This window comes from Haemaphysalis longicornis, unplaced genomic scaffold (genome assembly GCF_048455015.1).
Source record: "Haemaphysalis longicornis isolate Haplotype H1 unplaced genomic scaffold, Haemaphysalis longicornis Haplotype H1 scaffold_10, whole genome shotgun sequence".
NCBI lineage: Eukaryota > Metazoa > Arthropoda > Arachnida > Ixodida > Ixodidae > Haemaphysalis > Haemaphysalis longicornis.
In genome coordinates, this window is record NW_027526204.1 from 139,602,995 (window position 1) to 139,625,301 (window position 22,307).

At 47.8% G+C, this 22,307-nt stretch overlaps 1 protein-coding gene across 1 annotated transcript in view; it reads right to left on the reverse strand.

Annotated features, from left to right (window-relative positions):
- Window positions 1–21,903, reverse strand: part of LOC144159468 (sodium-dependent proline transporter-like) — a 40,319-nt gene extending 18,416 nt beyond the window's left edge. Inside the window, exons 1-2 of the mRNA XM_077690980.1 lie at window positions 21,707–21,903; window positions 1,561–1,656 (exon numbers count right to left, since the gene is read on the reverse strand). Of these exons, the coding sequence (XP_077547106.1) occupies window positions 1,561–1,656; window positions 21,707–21,727 (117 nt within the window). The 5' untranslated portion in view covers window positions 21,728–21,903. The remainder of the gene's footprint in view (window positions 1–1,560; window positions 1,657–21,706) is intronic.
- Between the last annotated feature and the right edge of the window lie 404 nt (window positions 21,904–22,307).

The following is a 22,307-nucleotide window of genomic DNA, read 5'->3' on the forward strand; positions in this document are numbered from 1 at the left end:
AGAAACATTTTTTCGCAATGTTTTAGGTGCGACGACATGCATTGCGGTTTAATTTCTGCATTAGGCGGTAGGTTGCGCTGTTAAGTATCTGCTATACAAAATTCACTTTGTACTTAGTAGTGATCGCTCGCTGGACGTTGCGCGATAGATCGAATTACGTGTGAAGGCATCCAAAAACTGAAAACCGTAACTTGCGTCTTGCCCAAGCCCCGTGGAGCAGTGGTTCTCGAATGGGGGTTCGTGAAGACCTTTCAAGTGTCCACAAGCCCTACCCGAAGATAAATTTAAGCGCCCCCCCTCCCCCTTTCATTCATTTCTCGCTCCTATTAAACCTTGACGGAAATTCAAAAAAGGTGGCTTTTCCACATGACGTCTACGTTTTCTCTGAGCACATGTTTTAACGTCGGCTTTTTGCACGACACGCCAGCTATGCGATAAAGCCAGACACACAAAAGGCCGTGTGACTTTGCTGCAAAAGCAAATTTTGTTCGACAATATGACACGCATGAGCATAGTCAGACATAAAAGGGGACATTGAATAAGTTTGCTGGCGTCTTTAGCTGCAAGTGCAAATTGTTTGACATTATGACACGACCAACATAGTTAATCCTGGGGTCCCCATCACTTTTGCAAGCCCGAAAGGAGTCCCCATCGGTGACTAAGGCGTTGTGCTGCTGAGCACAAGGTTGCGGGTTCGATTCCCGGCCATGGCGGCCGCTTTTCTGGTGGAGGCGAAAAGCAAAAACGCCCGTGTGTACGAGATTTCAGCAAACGTTAAAGATCCCCAGGTGGTGAAAATTAATCCGGGGCACTCCACTACGGCACGCCTCATCGCCTGCGTTGCGCCGTGGCTTTAAAGCCTACAATGAATCAATCAAAGGCGTCCCCGGTACACTCATTATTAGAGAAGTACAGCAGATCGGAGAACCGGTCCCGGTACGGTACCCGGTACACCTGCGAAATGAAGGAAGCTCTTTTAACGCATGAGACTTGAAGGTATACCGAAGCTGGACGCAACCTTCGCGACCATCACGACGGTTATAAGTCCACGATTGCAGCCGATTTGCTTCTTCGCTGCCGCAACGACATTTACTCCATCAGTGTTTCTACAAGTGTGAGATTCACTCACTTTTTTTCTTTTTTGAGGTGATAATCACTGTACATCATTTTGTAGGTACGTGCGCTATGACGTGTCTTTCTCGTTCCGAGCAAGCGTTGCCGCGATAACGGCGAACGCTGGAGTTTTTCTTTTGGCCAATCTTGGCCAATCTCCGTAAGCGGGCATGCGTGGCTTGAAAAACGTGCTCCCGGGACGCTGTGTGGTCTAGGATTTTCTTGGTTTTGTTACCTGCCGGGCGGTCCGCGCGAGGCCCGCGCTCACGTGCGCGCGCTCGACAATTTCTTGGTATTTTGAACTGCAGTCACGAAAAATTACGATTTGCTAAACAGCTTCGCACTTAAAAAGCAGATCGGTACCGGAACTTCCCGGCACCGATAATTGAAGTTTTTCTTTAATGAAATGGGTACTCCCACGTGTCCTTGTATATTTCTAAACCTTACCGTGAGTGAGCCGTTCGTGTGCCCATTGGCTGCGGCAGCTTTTTTGTCATCGTCCTCGAACCCTTGATTCATGAAGGTCGGCACGTCCAGCTTCATCTGCGCAGCAAAGAAGAGCACTTGTTGGCACTCCTATTCTCGGGAACCAGTTAAGAACGGAAATAGCTCATGTACGGTATCACTCCGCCTAAGCGACAGACCCGGATGTCAAAGGGCGTGCGCGTTTTGATAGGAGATTACTATGAATGCATGACATCGTCTGCCTTTTCTCACGTAGTTTGTTTGTCCTCGCTGCAACCGTTTATAAGCATATTAAGTCCAAAAAGTCACGGAAACGGCTCTTGCCATGTTCAAAATATTCCCAGTGATGCACTACTTCCGCTGTGCGGAGAAACATCCGGCTGCAGTAATAAGGCACAGCGGCAGCTTCCGTTGCCGCTACCAGTTACCAGTTACCGCTACCGTTATCAGTGTCTATCCAGCATGGCAAATTACCGAGAGTGAAGGAATACAAATATTTGGGAGTGTGGATAAACGAATGGGATAACTACCTAAAAACTCACGAGGAGCAACTTAAGAGTAAGGGAAAGCAAAACGCAGCTATAATGAGGCATAGAGCTCTGTGGGGGTATAATAAATATGAAGTAGTGAGAGGAATGTGGAAAGGAGTAGTGAACCAGAGAACGGTAGGCCGTTTGGCCTTGGGTGCGCATGGAAAAACAACTAACGAAGCAGTGCAGGGAGATATGGACTGGGCGTCGTTTGAAGTTCGAGAAGCGCAGAGTAAAATATGTTTTGAGAGGAGGTTGAGAGCAATGGATTAACGTAGGAGGACAGCTAAGGTTTTTAGGTACCTATACTTGAAAAGCGTCGACACGCAGTGGTTAAGGAAGACTAGAAGGCTAACGATAAAATACGGAAAGAACAGTGGAGAATCCAAAACAGCCAAGGTAACTAAAAAATGGGGCAAGGCAGATGGAAGCGAATAAATGCAGAGAAAAAATGGACGCTAAAACGTCGTTAGAGATGTACAGGGCTGAGAAATTAGCCACAGAAAGGAAAATTTCTACGATAATTCCCAGGGCAGTGTTTTGCTTTTTGAGGCTAGAGCAGGTTGCTTGCTAACTAAAAGCTTTATTGGGAAGTATTCACAAAATCATGGGGTATGCGTGGTCTGCAGAAAAGAAACAGAAACTGTGCGGCACATAGTGTCAGAATGCGAGGGTATCCATCCAAATCTACATGAGGGAAATATTCGTCTTCCAGAAGCCCTGGGATTTAAGGGTAGCACAGAGGAAGTTAACTTCGAGGCTGTCGAGGCGACGAAAAGATTAGAATGCTGGTGGACGAAAAGCAGACAGGGAAATATTAATATTGCCTAGGACAGCTATCACTTGTAACAGGAAAAAAAATTATTTTGTGCCTGCCCTGAGCAGCGCTAGTATTAAACCAAGAGTATAAAACATAGGTATATTAGTCCTTTTTGGTAAGATTACACGTCGTCACCCCGCTACAAAGGGGAAACCAATAGCAATCGTCATCATCATCATCATCGCTGCCGTTCTTAACTTGTACCCGTTTTGTGCCGGTACGTGCGTGCATGTCCTCGTTACAGGTGGTTAACGCATTAACAAACACTTCCACTGGCCAGTTTCGAACCATTGACCTCATGATCGTCAAGTGTGCTACGGAAGCGAAATATTTGGTGTTTGCAAATAGTTGGGGGAGGTGATGGCCGCGCCTCGCGCCTTGCAATACACGCTGGGAAACGGGAGCGTAATTTGAATAGATGCAATCAGATTGCAGCAGCAAATAGTCTGACGTCACAGATAAATAGGAGGCTATTGAAGGTTTCAGTCAAATGTGCTATCATGATTGGTCTGTTATGAATATGGGAAACGTGTGCAACGTAATCGCCTAACGGCAATATGCCAGGATTTATTTTCTGTTGCGTCAGTGGAATTTTGCCCACTGCACACACACGCACGCTCTCTAGAATTTTGTTATTATCGTTACTTTTATTCTTTGTGCGCTGTTGCCAGTTCTGGAACCATCACTAGGTCACGCCGACGACAGATTCTCGCGTAATGGAGCATTTACTGCTTTCGCATCGAGATGTCTTGAACCCAGGCCCCACTTGCACTGTAGTGCCACAAGCTATATAAAGACACCAATTTTCTCTAAGTGGTCAGACAGATGATATACCACTGCCGGATGCTGCTCATGTTTGTCGTAGTTCAGTCGATAATAGCGGGAATGCACTTCGGAGTAAGATTGCTAGTTGCTCAATGGGTAAGAAAGGTTGAGAAACTCCCAAGGCTTTTTTTCTATCTAAAGCGGATGTACAGAGAACGGACCCAAGTAGACAGAATTGGCGGACGGCCTAAAACACCGTTTCAATTAATCACGGAGCCGCAAAGTCTGAACGCGCCCTTATCCTTGCTAGCTCAAAATTTGTTCGCCCAGTATAGGCGAGCCCGGCTCTGCGCATGCGTTGCCAGGCAACGGAGACACGCGCTCCTCTTCCGGGCACACCAAAATGCTCACACTGCGGCCAGTACCCCAACACCGAACACGCCCTCTGGACATGCCCAAACATACAAACCACCCTGAGAAATGCTCTGTAGCCCATTCCTGCCACAAAGCGCGCTTGTGGAGGCATGGGTCACACCCCCTAGGGAGCTTGAAGAGCTCTATTGGACCACATTAGTAAATCACATGAAACGCACGCCAGGACTAGACAAGTCCCTACCACCCTACCAAGAAGTCGGGCAGTCCTTCGGACACAGGTTCCAAAACAAAGTTCTCCCCCTCTCGCTCTCTCTTTTTCTTGCTGGCTCTTCCGCTCAGACTGGCTTCGCAACAACGTACGAGTTTTTCGTGAATAGCAGTGCGCAAAGAAGGAGGCAACTGAACGTGCTCTCGCAATAGCACGTGGCCAAGTTTCACGCAGGTCGACGCGTAGGACGTCGATGGTAGGACGCACGTGCCGACGCGGGACGTCGGCAGGATATCCGTTAGGTGACACGCGCGCCTGCTTGCAGCGAAAGAACGCTCTTCGCCATACATTACGAGCTTCCTTTGTGTTACTAGGAAGATTAACAAAGACAGAGAGAGAGAAACACGTTGGCGCCGAGAGTTTTGCCGAAGGCGCGTTCTGCTGACGCAAGCGACAATATCTCACGAATCGTGCAACAGCCTCACGCAGCGAGAAGAGGCGATCAGTCAGTTTCAGCACTGGCATCGAAAGGGCACGTGAAGCTTTTTCAGCTCCTACACTGCAATTCCAAGGAGAGAAGGAACAAGCCGTACCTTTCGTTGCTGAGACGAACTGAGTCACATTTTGATTTCGATATGCATAATTTTGCCCGCAACATTCCGAGACACCAGTTGCCTAGCAAGAAATTAATTCTACAAGGATACGAACCGGCTGCCGGGGCGCTATAGTGCAGCGGGAGAGGAGGCTGGTCTTTACCATACCCTCCCCACAAGCTCTTGTTCGGCCGCCTGAACATGCAGTAAAGATTGGGTTAGCCCCTATAATTCCCGTCAATACACGGTCGATCGGAGTCTCGCCAAAGAAGCGGAACTTCGGCATTATTACTAGCCAGCCAACTGCCTAATTTTCATACTTGAACGTCAAAGAATTTGTGTTGCTCTTACGCAACTTGAGGCATGCGGACTTCGTGTGACGTAATAAAGGAAATATATGAAGCAAGAGTTTCATTTTTATTTGTATGTAGAAAATTAGTCCTGCACCTCACCCCCGTGAAGGTGTCGTGTGAGCTGTCCTGCAACTAATTCGCCCCGAACATACTGTCACGAACATATTTACCATTTGTGCGCTATAGTTATTCAGACATGGTGCACCTAGCGCACAATATATTGGAGAACAAGGAAGACGGTTCCCGGGTGATTTTAGTTCAAGGCACTTTTTTATTAACTTTTTCCAAATGTCTTTGTTTTGTCTTTGAGTAGACTGGGTATCTTCTACTGACGGTTAAAAAAAAGGGTACACATGACAGGCCACGTCAGGTCAGGGGTCAGCTCCCGGCGCTTACCAGTCGAACACGCTGGACTTGCGTGGCTAATTTAGTTACCGCAAGCAATTTTTCGAAAAACCCCTACAGGGACCTATCAGTTCCATTACGCATTCTTAACTTCAATGCTTATATGTGAAGGACATGTCAGAAGATGCCTTTTTGCTCTAATTTTTATCCGTTTTCACTCTCTTTCATTCATTTCCTCTTTTCAATTCATTTATTAATACTGTTAGCCCAGAAGTGGGCCGTTACAGGTTGGAAGCACAAAAAATTATTTGCAAAAGAAAAGTACATTACAAGTCATAAAAATTTCTCGACATTGTTGCGAGCAGCAGCTCGAAGTTTCATATAACAAAAAAAAATGAAACACATGTACATGCAGTGCAATGCACAAGCGCAGAACAGTGCATGATGCATTTGAGGCGGCACTCTTGCACCGCCCTGGAAATTTTAACTTAAAAACAAGTATTGCAGTCTCATGCGACCAACAAAAAGCACACACGCACAAACAAAAAAAACTGAGCGAAGGCATTTGTCACTGTCATTAGGAAAATAGCCGTTTCAAATTCTGTTTAAATGACGTAAGCGAGGAACAACCAATTATAGACTCCGGTAACATATTCCAATATTCGATAGCACGTGGGAAGTTAAAGCAGTCGTTATGTGGCGCTAGGGGTGGTATGTAAATACTATGGCGATGTCTGGAGTGTTCTTGTGCATTGACCTGGAAATTTTGTGACCTGGAGAATCTGAATATTTTAGTTTAAATTGATCATGAATTAACTGGAAAAGGAATTTCAGACGCTCAATCCTCGACCTAATTTCCAAACTATCGAGGCCCGCTGTTCTACAAAGCTCATGTAGGTGAATGATGCCGGCAATATTTATTAAAAATAAATCTCTCACTAATTAAGTCGCTCTGTTATTGCTCTTGTATTGCAGTTTGACTGTGTGTAAGGGTCCCATACAATTTAGTAGGGTTTTATAAGCCAGGCACTTGATATCAGATGGGGCGCTATGTAGGTTATACGCGTAAGGCTATATACAATGCTTTGGTAGCCCTGCAGCACACATACAATATGAATGTTCCATCGGAGGTCGGGCGTAAAGCATATCCCAAGATATTTATAGTTCTGTACGCACTTCAGCCTAGCACTGTCAATCTGGTAATTATATTGTAGTGGTGCTTTCTTCCTGGTTATAAACATAAAGGCTTTTCTCTGCGTTGAAAGTCATTTTCCCTTCTTCGCACCAATCCTTTATTTTCTGAAGGTTGTGTTTAAGTTAACTTGGTCGGGTTCAGTCTCGATTCTGCTATAAACAACATAGTAGTCGGCAAACAACCATATCGGAACCACGACAGGATTTGGTAGGTCATTTATAAATAATAAAAATAAAAGAGGACCCAGTACGCTCCCCTGGGGAACTCCGGAATTAACTGTAACTGATCTAGACTGTGCCTTTTATTTGAACAAATTGCCGACGAGAGCTGAGATAGGACGCAAACCATTTTGTCACGAGATTATTTTGAAACGTTTTGTCAACTTTAAACAGCAGCTGTCAGTGCGACACTTTATCGAATGCTTTGGCGAAATCCATATATACTACATCATTTGACCAAGCGAATTTATTGTTTCAGAAATTTCGTGAACAAATTCGATTAATTGGGTTGTAGATAAGCCTCGGCGAAATCCTCCGCCCTTCCACCCCCCCCCCCCCTTCATCTTCATTACGACGAGCTATCACTCGCTAATCTGCGTCGTCTGTGTAATTTGCACGCTAACGTAAGTTACCTGGTCGATGTGCTTCTCTGCAGTCTCCACCTTTTTTTGTTGTTGTTGTTGAATTTCAGTGCCAGCTTGTTTCCAAACGAACACCTTTATATTTCTTGCACCAAAGGTATTGTAACAGCTGATAACAATTGAGACAACGCGTTCCACATTGAGACAAGATCTATAGCTACGCCAATCCCCTGCCTGCACGCCAGCGTGCAAAGCCATATTTAGAATGCTTCTCAACGAGAATTTTCCTACTGCAGCACGTACTGTATTGAGAAAGCGCTGGAACTGAAAATGCGAAACCAGGAAAGAAAAATGAAATATGTTTTTTTTATATATTACTTCGTCGTCAGTGATTCAGACACGAATTTATGTAAGCGTTCCTTGTTCAACTTTCCCAAAAACTCAGGCTAGGACGTGAAATTAGACGACAATCCCGCCCCCTAAATGCTCAGTAAAAATGGGGAGCCGAATCTCTCCGCGAAATGAATTACTGCAAATAGATGTCACTGACAAGAAGTATAAACCGCGGATTAATACAGATAAGCGCCAAACGGCGTTCACAGGGGAAGTTAGGCCGATCCAGACATTCGGCAATTCGCCACAGGAACAAAAATAGGCCATTTTGCCGCACAAGCTGCGCTGCATCAGCGAATTCGCAGATAAATTTGCACCGTGTAGAATGGGCGTGAGGGAGAGCGTCGGTGACGCACGGGTGCATTTCACAGCAGTCGCCGCCGACAGACCTCCATTTGGCCAGAGTCATTCAATGCTGCTCATTGAGGAACTCTGGCTCGGCGAAGGAACTTCGGCGCGCTATTCTGGCACCATCCCTCAACCGCTGCACACAGACCACCGATCATGCATGCCGCTTGTTTCTTCGTTCGCTACTCTCCTCCCCCGATTTCCTCCCCACCAGTTCTCGCGTTCTCTTCGCTATCACCATCATTTCACTTCTGGCCGTGCTATCTCCTCTTTTCTGCCTCTCGTTGGCGCGGTTACGACACCGCTCAACCGCACAAACTGGCGCTTACGAGCTGCGCTTAAAGGGACACTGAAGTGAATTTGTCAAGCTCCCGTTTTTGCTTGCACTGCGTAGACTGGCTCAAATTAGCCCACTTTTCATCGTTTATCCGGTTGACAAATCAGTAATTATTTTACAAAGCGCCGAAGAAGAAAAACTACCATGCGCGGTTTGCGGCGGCCGCACCAACTAAAGCTGTGACGTTGGGAGGAGCCGCACCGTGATTGGACGATGCCCAAGGTGAGCAACCAAACAAGTTTCGGTTTCGGTTTCGGTTCTGTAAAACACAACCTGTGGCGTTGTTGGATGGGCATTCTCAATAACTCTGTAATCATCGTACCGCGTTTCTGCCATGTTGTCAGCTGTAAAAATGCATAAATATAAGCCTCCCAGGACGGCTTGAAATCGTAGCATTCACTAGCCGAGGCCTACGCAGTGCATGGACGCCCTCCGCGTACCCGCAGGCGCACAAATGTCATGGCTTTTCCCCCCCTATTTGGAGCTTGCCTCACTCATGCCTGTACCGTAAAATGCGTGTTCGCACCAGGCCAAGGGTCTTTTCATTCTGGCCTGTGCCCACTGCCCGCAAGCAGTCGGTGCTTATGGACAGCACGCCAACGAGAACTCGCTAGCGCGCCAGTGCCAGCCTGCGTGCGTTCTGTGAACTAGTTCGTGGAGCCATGAACGTTGCGGCCCAAACAAAGGTAAACTCAATGTAGAAAACATCGGCAGAAAACATAGAAGTTAACTTACAAAAAAAAAAAAAAAAAACCCACGTACCCGCGGAGAATCGAACCCGTGACTCGCAAAATACTCCGCGGTGACATACATGCAGCCTTAGACAACTCGGCCACGAGACGGGCTGCGGCGAGCATGGTAATATAAGGTATATATGTACAACAAGTTTACATTTTTATTTAGTTTTGGCATTTCAAGCAGCTTAGGTGACTATTTGTTGTATTGTGCTCGTGCAGTAAGCGTTCCCCGAGTTTCCACAATAGCTCACGTCTAGCAATTGCATTTCGTAGACGGAAAAGCGTTCGCAGATGCGTAGTCGTGCTGCTGACCGCTGTGCTTGTTCGTTTAGCGCAAAAAAGTGCTTCCCGCACCCTATTTTTACGCTGTACGGTAAAAATATCAGTTGATTTTATTTCCTTAGTACCTATATTGACTTCGCTGACTCTTCTCCCGCCTTCAAGAGGCCTTATATTTTCCTACGGGCGTACCAGTCAGCGAAGCGTCGCATGTGCGCTTGTGCAGGGCTTGTGTGAAGCGACCTTGACTTGGAGCTAGATACAGTGTACAAACTAACCAAGTAAAGAAAGACCCATTCTTCCATTCACAAACGTGTACTGGCTTCGTTTCAACTGAGCGAACGAATTGCGACGACCCGTCGGCGTCCGGCGGACGAAACGCTGGGCCGACTGACTGTCTGAAGGCCGGGGAGCCGTGCAGATAGCGCAGCCAATTGCGAGCTCGGCCCCTCTCGACGCCACACGAAAACGCCGCAGAAAATGGGCGAGCGTAAAGAGAGGAGGACAGCATTTTCGAATTAAGTTTTCTACTAAATAAAAGCGCGTAAACGCGCCCAGAGTGGTCGTAACATGGCCTGGGGACCCCGGACTACAATTTGCGCAAGTAATCCCGCAATGTTTACATATCACTTCAGTGTCCCTTTAAAGCACGGACAAAAGGGTGCAAGTAAATGGATTTCCGCGCGCCGAGAACCCGCCGTATGGTCAGTCGACGGCTCGGAAACATCCCACCACCTGCGCTTTCTTTCTTCGTCCGCACGCCGGCAGTGAAAACGGCGATAAACGTAGGTCTCCGTGCTCCCATTGTTGGCCGCCAGTCGCCGCAAATTACACACGTTCAGCAGGAAAGTCGAAGCTCGCAATCTGGGCGCACAATGCGCCTGAGAAACGCCCACCTTGCGACCTTGAAATGGGCGACCGCCCGCGAGTGCGGAGAATGCCGTCTGGCTGAGATCCCAAAGAAAAGCCGAGCGCCGAGAGCTGGTGTGCATTGCTAATGCGGCGGAACAGACCTTCCGCGAACAAGGGCATATATCTGACTCTAAGGGATTGGAAAACAGTTAGCCAATTTGGTGCAGATAATGTAACGTCCCAAAATTAAAAAAAAAAAAACTGACGGAAATGTTCAGACCGTCCGACATTACCAATGTTCGAAATATCCGAGTTTGATATAAGCTGTTTCGGCTCGTATAACATTGTTGCACTTTACATTTTTGGCGAGTAGTATTCGTGATCACTACAAAAACACATATAAGGACCAGCAAAATGTCCTTCGATAATTACAAACTTCGCTTGCTCGGAGCTAAATTCGTTTAGCCACGTTTTAAAAAACTGAACAGCTGTGAGTGATGTTCTTTGTAAAATGCAGTCCGTTGAAGCTGTTTCCGTAGAACTATATACAGAGCTTGTGACCAGTGGTAGGAGAAGTTTCATGAGCCAGTAAATTAATGCATACTGCAATAACCACATGCAAGTTAAATGTGTCAGTGAAAATACATACAAAAAGAAACTATGTAAGAGGAGTTGAGGTGAGACAAGCGGTGGCAAGTTGGCACACGACGTGTCGGTCAGGTGCGGATGAAATATTCGACTAATTTTCCGCGAAACAGAGCATTTATGCATCAACGTTAGCGTCCGGTTACCGGAAGTAAAACTATCGCATACCCAGCTTCCTCTTAAGTTACTATTACGCGAACCTCGGTGAGCAGCTCTCAAACCCCATCTGCCCACGAGGCATCTCTTGTGCAAACATGCACAGACTCAAACAATACCCGTCCTTCCCCGTTTATGCGCGAATAATAACAGCATGCGATCGATGGGTTTCGAAGGCGAGCGCAAGCCACGTCACGTGGAGTACGCGAGTAGCTGACTTGCGAGAATTTGGCTGCACAGGAGGCTTACTCCGCTGTTTTTACGTCGGCATTCACGGAGGCTCAGCAAAACACGTTAGAGTTACCGTGCTGTCCAACGTCGAGCGGTAAAGAGCACGGAATTTTCTCGACGCCGCGCGAGGTTTGTGTGAATGCGCAGCGGCACACGCGCGATACATTCCAGCATCAGTGAGATTCACTACCGCCCGCTTCAAGCCCGTTCTACATGGTGCGAATTTCGCCTGCGAATTCGCAACTGCGGCGCCATTCGTGCGGCAAAACGATCTACTCTTGTTGCTGTGGCAAATAGCCAAATGTTTGGAAGAGTCGAACTTCTCCTGTGAACGCGGCTTGGCATTTGGCAATTTGTCGCAGCACTGAAAATATGAAAATACAGTCGAACACGGATATATCGAACACGGGTATATCGAATTATTGTCTATATCGAACTCATAAATTATCCCCTTGAAAATTCTGTGTAAAAGTATAGGAATTCGTACGTTTATATCGAACCGTATTTTTCCCAACATTGGGTATATCGAACGCCGCGCGAGCGTGAAGGTGGTCTTCGGCGGTCGCTGCACCCCCGATTGAGGTTGAGGAGGATGTGGAGCAATGCTTGGGAATGGCGAAGACTGGCTCGGGAAACTAATTCCCCCTACCGGAACGAATTTGCGCTTGCCCAGTCGGGCCCCGCTACCGGCCGCCGTAGCGTTAGCGGATGGAGCCCGGTATGCTAAATCTCTCTAGGCACACAAGCCCGAACGCTCGGAAAATGTGACAGTGCGAGGTAGGGATGCCCCGACTGCGCACGTCCTTTTCTTTTTTTTTTTTTTTTTTGCGGCTGCGTACGTTCCTCGGCTTGCCGAAAAAGAGTATTTTTTTCTCTCTCTCTGGGTCTGTCTTCCCCCGATGTCGTCTCGGGAAAGGGAAGAGGGAACGAAGGCGCTGGCGCCTCCTCCTTCTTTTGCATTTTGCTGCTGTTGCTGCTGTTGGGCGAGTTGTCCCGCACCTTTCGGAGATCACTGTTTCTCTCGGAGATGACCATTGCGAGCGCTTTGTCGGAGTCCGTTCAGAGAGCCTTGGAATTGTTACCTTCAAAGTTATTGTGGTACGTGCGCGCTGTTCTTCTTTTGTGTGAGTGTTGTGCATGGTGTGCGAAGGCGCAGCGTACTGCTGGAATTTCCTAGTTGTGCAGCCTCGAGAAGATTGATACCAGCGTCTTTAATTTCATTTCCTGGACGAAGAAGCAGGCTAAGATCAGCGATTTTTTTCACGGAAATAAAGCGTCCTGTTGCGTCATGATAGTGGAATTAGTTGTCATTCTTGAATGCGACGATCGGTAAGTGATCGTCCGCCATAGGTGAGGTCTCAGGGCCCATGTTTTTTATATCGAATTTTTCATATATCGAACTAATTCGCGATCCCCTTGGAGTTCGATATATCCGTGTTCGACTGTAGATCGTTTTTCCGCACATGCGGCGCCTCAGCGACGAATTCGCATGCGAAATTCGGGCTCTAGGCAAAACTATCCAGGCAGCGCTCGACGCGTAATGTGCGCTTTTTGGGAGAAACGCTGGAAATGCAAAGTATTTGCCTGAGTTATTTCTTCTGTACTATAACATCGCTCCAAAGAAATGCGTTAACTTTGGCAGACGTCCGCGGTTTCACGCATCCGTTCCCACGGGTATCTGAGTGAATTTCTGCGAAGTGGATAGAGCAGGAAGGAAGGAAGGAAGGAGGAGAGTGGGGTCATGATTTACGCTTCCCTTTACAGAAAATGGTTTACGGGCAGATTTCAACGCCTGCTTTCCGCCGGCTTGGTACTGTTGGCCGTAAAGATGTGGAGTTCAGAAGCTTTGCAAACAAATTTATTTTCTCGTTATCCGGTGGTCTTTAGCATCTCAAAAATGTCAAATTTCGGCTTTATGCGGGGATGCTTTACTTTTAGGAGCGTGGTGTACAGGCTACACATTAATTTAAAGCCACTGGGGATATAAAACGTGTTTCGAAATCTCGAACACCCGAATGTTCTCGTCTTTCGTCCTCGCTAGAAACACTGCCGCTGTAGCCGGGAGACAATCCCACAGTCTCTTGCTCAGTATAGCGCGAAACCCTAGCCACTGAGCCCATGCGGCAACGTTGGGAACAATTTCCCTCTGAGGTGTAGCTATTCCTGCAAGTGTGCCTACCCATTTCCCCCGATTCTTGACTTTGCTCCCAGAAAAATTCCTTCCTGGATGTCTAGAGTTTAAAGGATCGCGGTCTAGCTTCACATGTGAGTCGTCCTTGTTGGAGACGATTATTATTGGAGACAATTATTACAAAATCGCTTATGGTGGACAGATGCAAAACAGTGACGCCGAAGCCAGAGATAACTGTCAGGAGGTACACAATGAGCAGAGAGAGTGTGTCGAAGAGACCAATGTGGGCCAAAAAAAAAAAAAAGAAATCCGTCAGAAATGTGGCGATTCACTGCAGTTAAATGCATAAATAAACGGAGCTCAGTTGAGTGAAAAGAATCGATAATTGGGAACGGTAATTTTTTTCTCGGTTCTATTATTATTAACTTTATTTCTGTTTTGGCTTACGTATCCGGGCTCGCTAAAGGTAAAAGACATGCGGTGCTTCTAACAGTGCTGGGGCTGCATATGCACGCCATTAACACACCGTTTCATTGAGGTTTTATTTTTTTATTGTTTAAGGTTTTATTTTTGTTTTGCTCCCCCATTCGTAATCGTTAGATTCAAACTATTAGAAATTATTGCTCGCTTATCATCAATGCAGGTGTCATAGAACGAAACAATTGTTCTTAGCCGTTGAATTGAAGGCTATGTAGGAAGGCTGTGCAGTTCATCTGAGAAGTTCCTCACCCGGACAGTTCCTCACGCGTGATTCTTCATTTGAAAAGTTCGTTATGCGTAAAATCTTCATCCGTAACGCTCTTCGCCTGTACTTGTCCTCCCGTAGTGTTCTTTTCCACATCCCATTGCTCCACAATTTCAGAATTAAGGCGAAAAATTTGCGTTTGGGTCACGTACAGCAGGGCACTGATACAACAGAATTCTTGCACTCGTAGAAAAAAATAATAACATTGAAGCGTAGAAGAACGAAATCTGTCCCTTATGGGACAGATTTCGTTTCACATCAATATTGATGTGAAATATTGCCATTCTTCCTTTTTTCTCGCAAAAAAAAATAATAATCCCGAGCCATTTCCACTAACGTGAAACCTGGGGATAGGGCGAAGCATGGAGTGTATAAGTGTATTCTTGGCACCTTGGCGTTTTTTGCCAACGGAGATGAAACCCGTTGGGGAGTACAGGTATACAGCTTTGCTGTAAAAGTCTCGTGTCTTTGAAGCACGAAGCTGTCTAGCGCGAGGCGTAAACGAGTGCCCCGGTGTTTTTTTGTGTTTTTTAGTACTCGTAACGAAGCGTTCCAGCGCGAGGCGTAAACGAGCGTGCCAGTGTTTTGTTTTTAGTACGCTTTACATGCTAGCGCGAGGCGTAAACGAGTGTCCCGGTGTTTTAGGACCGTGACTACATGAGACGACAATTACGACGACGACATGAAACGCCGACAGCCCGAGCCCATAAGGGGCTTCGCCCCTGAAAATATGTAAGTAAATTGGGAATTCAACGTGGAGTAACTGCCCACAACGCCTTCACTTGCCTCGTGCGACATGTCAGGGAACGAGGTAGTTGACCACGAAGTCGATACCAACTCAGCGCCCGAGCTCTGCGTAGAAGTGAAACGATAGAGATTGCTCAAAGACTCCTTCTAGGCTCAGCCGAGGGCGATTTGGAAGGACGGGCATACAATGCTGAATGCCATGAACGCACGTATTGGGACCTGCTCTTTCCTCGGCTGCAGAAAAACAATGATTGACTGAGAACTCAACCAATGTCAAAGCGATGTAAGTGGCAAGACGGCGATTCTTCTCTCAGCCAACTCGCGCTCGTAGGACGTAAATATCGATTAACCGGAACACGCCTACACGATGACAAAGTAGCGAAACAACTCGGATTTCACCCCATCGGGGAAGGAAATACCAAACAGCTGCGTAGCCCATTGGCGAGTCGTTTCCGGTTGCTCTGTCTTGGGATGAGGCTAACGTCGGACCTTGTCGAAACATCGCTTAGCGCCACCGCACCCTCTGGCTCATTATAAACGCCAGTCTTGTCAGGTACACTGTGATGAGATAGTAATGCTCTCGCCATTCACGTCTCCCTCAATAAATATTCCTCAACACGCCAAAGCTCCATTCGTCGATGCTCTTTCTCAAGGTGCCGCCGCCGTAATCGTACGCGCTCGAGACGATTAGCGAGTCCGACGGTGTGAATCCCTCGCGGACGAGGGACAAACCCAAGGAGGTCTCACACACATCCTGCCGCGTATCCCGGCGGGGTAGTTGTATTTTTATCCTTTATCCGGCCCGTCATCGGGAAACACGAGTCAGCGTTACCGCACAATTGCTTCAAGCACGCACCACCCCGCAGCCATTAACGACGCCCGTGTGAAGGTACGCGAGGTCAAGCGAGCGTGGACAGACCGGCCTCCTCGTCAACAACAGCGGAGAGGCGGCGCGTCCGCGCAGACGACCGCGAGACATGCACAGATGCAACAGTCGACAAGAACCATTACAGAAAGGATGACGCTGTTACGAGAAAACGCGTGGTGAGCACGGCGCTGGACAGTCTTGGACGACGAAGCCCACTTCTGCATTTTTCTTTCGTATACCTGTAGCTGTTTCAATGGACCCTCCACGCTGACGTCATGTCGTCTCAGTCTCCCAGAGGAGAGAAGTCAGTCGGCCTCCTGACAGTAACGCAGTCGCCGGGGCCTGTGCCGTACCTGGGTGGCGATGACTGACCTCACTCTTTGTGCACTTACGAGCGCAGTCGTGCGGCAATGCAAGGGGAAAACCTGCTCGTTCGTTCTGGCGCTCGTACGCAATCTGGCGGCAGGCCCAACGCAGCTCGCGGCAGACGAAGAGACCTTTCTCGCCTTTTTTTTGTTTGTTTTTCTGACGGCTCGCAATGCAAAGAAACACAGATAACAAAGAAACATAGAGATGTAGCTGCAGAAATATCGTGGTAATATTACCCATTACCCATAATATTAGTCACATTTCCACACAAGTCCGCGGAACGATTGGCACAGCTTGAAGCGTTGCGCCATGTCTTGCAATGTATATCGAAACATTTATCAACAAGACTTCCTACGCTTTCCTTTTTTTTTTTTTACCAAGTGGCGATATAGTTACTATACAGGGGTCCATTCGCGCTCAAAGGAGGAAATAAGTCTCACTGGCCTTAGTAAGGAGAGAGAGAGAGAGAGAGAGAGAGAGAGAGAGAGAGAGAGAGAGAGAGAGAGAGAGAGAGAGAGAGAGAGAGAGAGAAGCCCCTTGTCAGGCATAACTAATGAGGCGTAGACTTTCTCCTTGAAGTTTCTGCTTTAGTCGAGTAGTCGAGCACATTCGCAGTGCCTACCCACAGCACGCATAAATTTTCCTTGTCGTGCGATTGACTCACGACGAAAAGAAAAATGTTGGTAGTGAGGCGGCGGAGGAAGAACTCCCCAGGCCTCCTCTTCCAGATTCGTTGTGAGGGGGGAAAGTTTGGGTTATCGCCCTTGAGTCACTGACACACCGCACAGGCATTGTTTATGTCGGTGAGGCTCGGAAAGATACCCGCTTGTAAGGCGCAGTCCGGAGGCACGCGAGTTCTATTGCGAAGCCGCAAATAAAGGGGCGCAGGTGTTAGAAAGCATGAGTCAACGGGGGTTTCCCGGAGTTGGAATGGAGCTGTTGTATGGCGCTTTGTGCGCTGTACTGAGGAAGCAAGGTCTGATAAGAAAAGGAAACGCTGGAAAAGCCGCGGTGCCTCTCACGATAGCAGGTCGAACTATCGTGACTCGGCCGTGATATACGGTGGGTCAGGGCATCAACGAGCCCCGTTCTTGCCTTTTCTTTTTTTACTCTCCCTTGCTAAAAGTGTTGTGGCTGATAATGGTTTCCCCTGGCTACCCTGAGGCTCCTAACATCGCTTCGAAAAAAAAAAAGAAAACGCTGATCAGATTGCTGGGCTATTTTTTCCTTGGCAACTTCCTTTCTCGGCAGCCAAGAGCTGATAGCAGATTGTCACTCAGTCCTCAGTTTGCAGCACAGGAGGCACTTGCCTTTTTCGGTGAACCGGAGAAAATTGATGAAAATGTCAAGTCAAAAATTTTTCTCAAGGGTGTGACTCATTGAAAGAAGGGTGGGAGAATCCTTGCCTTACATTCACCAGTTAGAACTCGTGGAATATAGATAACGTCCGTGCGTTCTTTCATCAGGATTAACAGCAGAAAAATTAGGGGTGGGATTTTGAAAAAGCTTTAGAATGCGTACATTACACTAGGGGTGGGCTTCGGTTGAGAAAGACATTTACAAGCGAAGCCACAACATTTAGACAGCCCTTGCGGAATTCGCTAATGTCCGCTAAAACACTAAGGTGGAATCTTAAACTTGATGTGGACTACAGGGCATACTAATAGCGCACACAACAACACGAAAAGGGAGATACGCTGCGTTTGTCCTTTTCTTGTGCGTACTTTTTCTGCGCTGTAGTCTGGATCATGGCTCATGATCCGCGTTACATGCGGCGTTCCTGACATGAAAAGACCGAACCCCACACAACAGAACTGCAACTACAAAGAAAACGAAACAGGCTTCGCGTTGTGGTCCGAGCCGGCGAGTTTCACACAACAGCGCGGGGCGGATTCGTAGAAGTGGAGAAAGGTTCGGCTCCGTGCACGCACCAGCTCCTGCTTCGAAATGAGTAGCAGCGCGCGCTCCCTCCGAAAATGCGGGGCGTCAACTTTGTGACAAAAGGGGAGCAATGACACGGCTCGCGCAACGACACACATTCAGCGCAGGCATTAACCGCCTTCTCTCTCTCTCTCTCTCTCTCTCTCTCTCTCTCTCTCTCTCTCTCTCTCTCTCGGCGGTAATTACGCGTAGTTACGGGTTGCTACTCCCAGCCCCGTCATCATTACCGGTGCTTCGCGGAATGGGGCAAAATGAACAACTTCTATGCGGACACTGCCTACCGTCTTAAGAATCCTCACGGCTGTTCTCCTCCGCCAGCCATTGACCTTACCTTAGGCTCGGAACAACAGAAACAGATTTTTTTCGCTGTTGAGCGTCAGGTGCGACGGTCAGGCGCAGGCGTAATAAATTCAAGCAAGAGAGAGAGAGATGCGAGATTCTCGGCAAGTTTCAAAGTCAATGTGTGCTTAAGTTCACTGCACGTTTTCTTCAGTAATGAAATCTAAGGTTTGACGAAATCCCGCCTGGTCAGGTAGATGATTCATAGTTAGAACCGTGGGATATCAAACCGAAAGTGTTATTAAAAAGAACATTTCGGAAGCAAAAAGGCCTTTTTCAATAAACCTTTGGTCGGCGGTCCCACGTTTTTAACTATGAATCTTTGGTAATCCTGCGCAAGATGCCTGTGGCAGAAAGAAGAACTTTCGCAACAACCGAATCACACTGACAGAGAAATACAGCGCTTTCATTAAAGATACTGCCTTCGTGTAGTGCTCTCAAGACGGCTCAGTTTTGGGATCTGCAATGGCTTTAAAAGGCGCCTTCTAGTTTGTTTTTGTGTCGATATTGAGCGGTGCTCAAGGCATGCAAACGGCAGCTTCCTCTTCGTGGAATCCCCGGTAGCGCGACCAAAGGAGCCGGTTGGTTTGGCACCGTGTTGGTGCGCTATGAGATTCAAGGAAACAGAGAAACGACACGGTCGGGAGGGGAGCGCTACGCTTCGCCGATAACGAGGTTAAGGCAATGCTGCCCGAGCATTTGCGGCACAGTCGCCTTGTTCACAACACAGAAAGGCTGGGTGGCCGAATGCTGATTTCCTTGCGAATACCTCTGCCTTTCTATCTGTGTCGAGTCAGGCGGAACTCTTATTGTATGTGAACACTTACAAAGTCGACGTTTCAAATGTCTGTAATTTTCTTTTCGTAGAAACGACATTTCAGTAAGTGCAAAGAACAGAAAGGTATCCTCACCAGTGCGCGGTCTGACTGAACTCTTTCGAGACCATGGAGATTTTACATTTGGAAATTTTACGTGCCGAAGTACACATGGACGATGAAGCGTGCCGTGGAGGATTAATTTCGACCACCTTGTATCTCGACCACGTGCGCTGAAATCTTGACAGACGGGCGTTTTTGCTTTTCGCCTCCATCTGAAAAGCGGCCACGGCGGCCGAAATCGAATTTACGTTTCATAATCTTTCTGAAACTCGCTAGAGCCCGGCTACCCCAGCCAGACGAGAGGTGCTGTACATACAACAGGCCAACATTGAAAACGCCCAGGAACAGGTAGGATGCTAGGGACACAGGGCACTCGAAGGCACGTAGTTTTCAACGCCTAAAAATGAGCGAATTATGAAAATCCCTTTTTATGTTCGCGATTGCCAGCGGCAAAACGGTGTATTGCGTGGCCAGATTTATATTTGCACTGCTGTGCAAATTCGCACTGAGTTAAGATTGCTACCCTTCTGTCAGAAAACAGGGCTTCAGCCGCGTATAATACAGGAAGTAAATTATTCAGCTTGGTGGCCTTCAGCACGCTTCAGCGAACTGCACAAATCATCGATTTATCGTGCCGACCTTCAAGGACATGGTCCGCCGTATTTTATTCACTTATGCGCGGAATTTTCCGAACTATCCAGGATTTTCACGAATACAAATTCAAAGTGTGGTCATTCGAAGCAGGAATTCGTAAGCATGTACTGTCGTAATCTGCCCGTTGTGGTTGTGATAAAAAAAAACTTATAGCAAAGTCAGATTTTGCTGGAAGTTGTCCACACAATTGCAGGCAATCAGTCCGGTTTGTGCATAGGGTGTACGTTACAAGTGTTTGTCCGTGTGTGCAACGACGGGCTTGTGTGAGCCTGAGTGCACTTCCCCACCTCTACCACCCCTCCGGACAGGTCACGTGCACTTTGGCTGAAGTTCCGCTATTTTTCGAATGAAGCACTATACTAGCGCAGCGACGATGGTCCGGCATAGTTTTCCGCGCCAAACCACTACGAATGACGCGAAGGTTCGTTTTTCTTTTTCTTCAGAGAAGCGAACATACTTTAACACTTGTTTAAAAACTGGCGCCCACGCGAATATGACACCCTAGAACAAGGTCGCATATCTTTAACTAAACGTTAACAAAACGTGAAAACAGTGAAGTCGTTTGCAGTTTAGCCTCCCCAAGCTGCGTTACAACGCGTTTGAAATAACGTCTACTTTCGTCAAAAAAAGAAAAAAAAAGACCGAAGATACAAAAACAAGTGTTCACTCAGCTTTCACTATCTTATGGTAGCCCTTTTGACGGCGTATGGTTATTTTTTTACAGCCTTTTTTAACTAGGCTTTCATTCTTCGTAGACAGGTTATCCCAGATCATAACATGACGCGTGTGCGGAACGAACGGCCCTAAGAACAATCGTGACGGAATGCAAATTTCATGATACGAAAGCAATAAAACAGCATTTATGTCTTCGCCAACCGCATGCCCCACAGGTCAGCGGCACGAACTGGTTTGCGCGTGGCGGCGTCTTGCTTAGTCCCCGGCGCTTTGGCGAGTTACGATTTAGGAAAGTTTTCGCGCCGGAAAAGAATTTCGCCGAAGCTTCAGCCGTTCCGGTGCTGTTGGCACCGTTGCATAGGTCAGGTCTGCTTGGTTCGGTGCCGTATAAGCGATCTCCGCCTAAAAGATAATCTTTCGGGCCTCGCTGCACCCTTTGTTCGGGTAAGGTGCGTTGGCCACGAAGTAAGCCGGATGTCAGCCGATTTTGCCGTGTCGCTTTTTCCATTTCTCATGAGAGGACGAATATGAACCTTTCGGCAGGAGTGGTCTGGCTTCGCGCGCGGCCTGATCGGACGCCACCATGTCGGGAAATCAGGCCAGCGAGGTGAAAAAGTCACTATGTGGGGTGAAGGGTGAAGCCCGACGATGCTCTCACTGCTTGGTCTTGAAATAACTCGAGACGACAGGCTTTGTTACTGGAAAATAGTCCGTCGGTTTCCACTCCAAGTTCTTAACTTCGGCGTGAATAATTTACGGTATTCAGTGGCCGAGAATATTCACCGCACGCCGAATTCACGGGAAATTAGTGCCGCGAAATTAAAAGAGGAATTACCATTTCGCGGCCAATGGTAGTTTTGTAACCATTAACATTTTTTTTTTATTATTATTGCGGGCGTAATCAGAGAAGCGATTCTGTAGGAAAACTATTCCGATTTTCTCCTGTTGGTTGTTCCGTAATTCATGCTCGCAACTATGCCTTAAAAAACATTTTTTTTACGCCCGATCGATTCTACAATAAACGCAAAACAAATCTTACCTCGTCTGTTCTTTTCACCATGTCGATGGCCGCTCTGGCTCAGAAATCCGTCCGTCAGGTGCGCCGTGTCTCTCGCCGTGGGTTGAGCCGGCGACGATCAGACGAAAACCAAATCCCCAACCTCGGCGTCGACCTACGTGGACCTCAGGAAAAGCCGCCGGACACTGCAGACGACGGCGCACGAATGAAAGAGGCGCCATGGGGGTCGCCATCTATATAGTCAAGGGAAAGGGTTGAAGCCGCTTCCTGCGGCAAAGCGCGCACGAGCGGCCGCACCAAAACCTGTTACGTCACAGTGACGTCACTACGCCGGTACCCCTTCCCGGCCCTCGAGGGGGCGCGGCCAACACCACCGAGATGAGAAGGCTTGCCCCGAAGCCAACACCAGGGTAGTCGCCGAACTGTTTTTAGGGAGACCCCGATTCATCTTGCGGTATCATTAACCGGTCACGTTAATAGTTGTAGTTACTGACGAAGAGGAGCTGACTAATATGCATTTGCTAAACAGCGGTGGTAGCCCGTCAACCGCGCGGCCGCGATGAATGGACCACGCGCGCCACTCAACGCCACGCGCTTGGTGTCCAACTGGAGATAAAGAAAA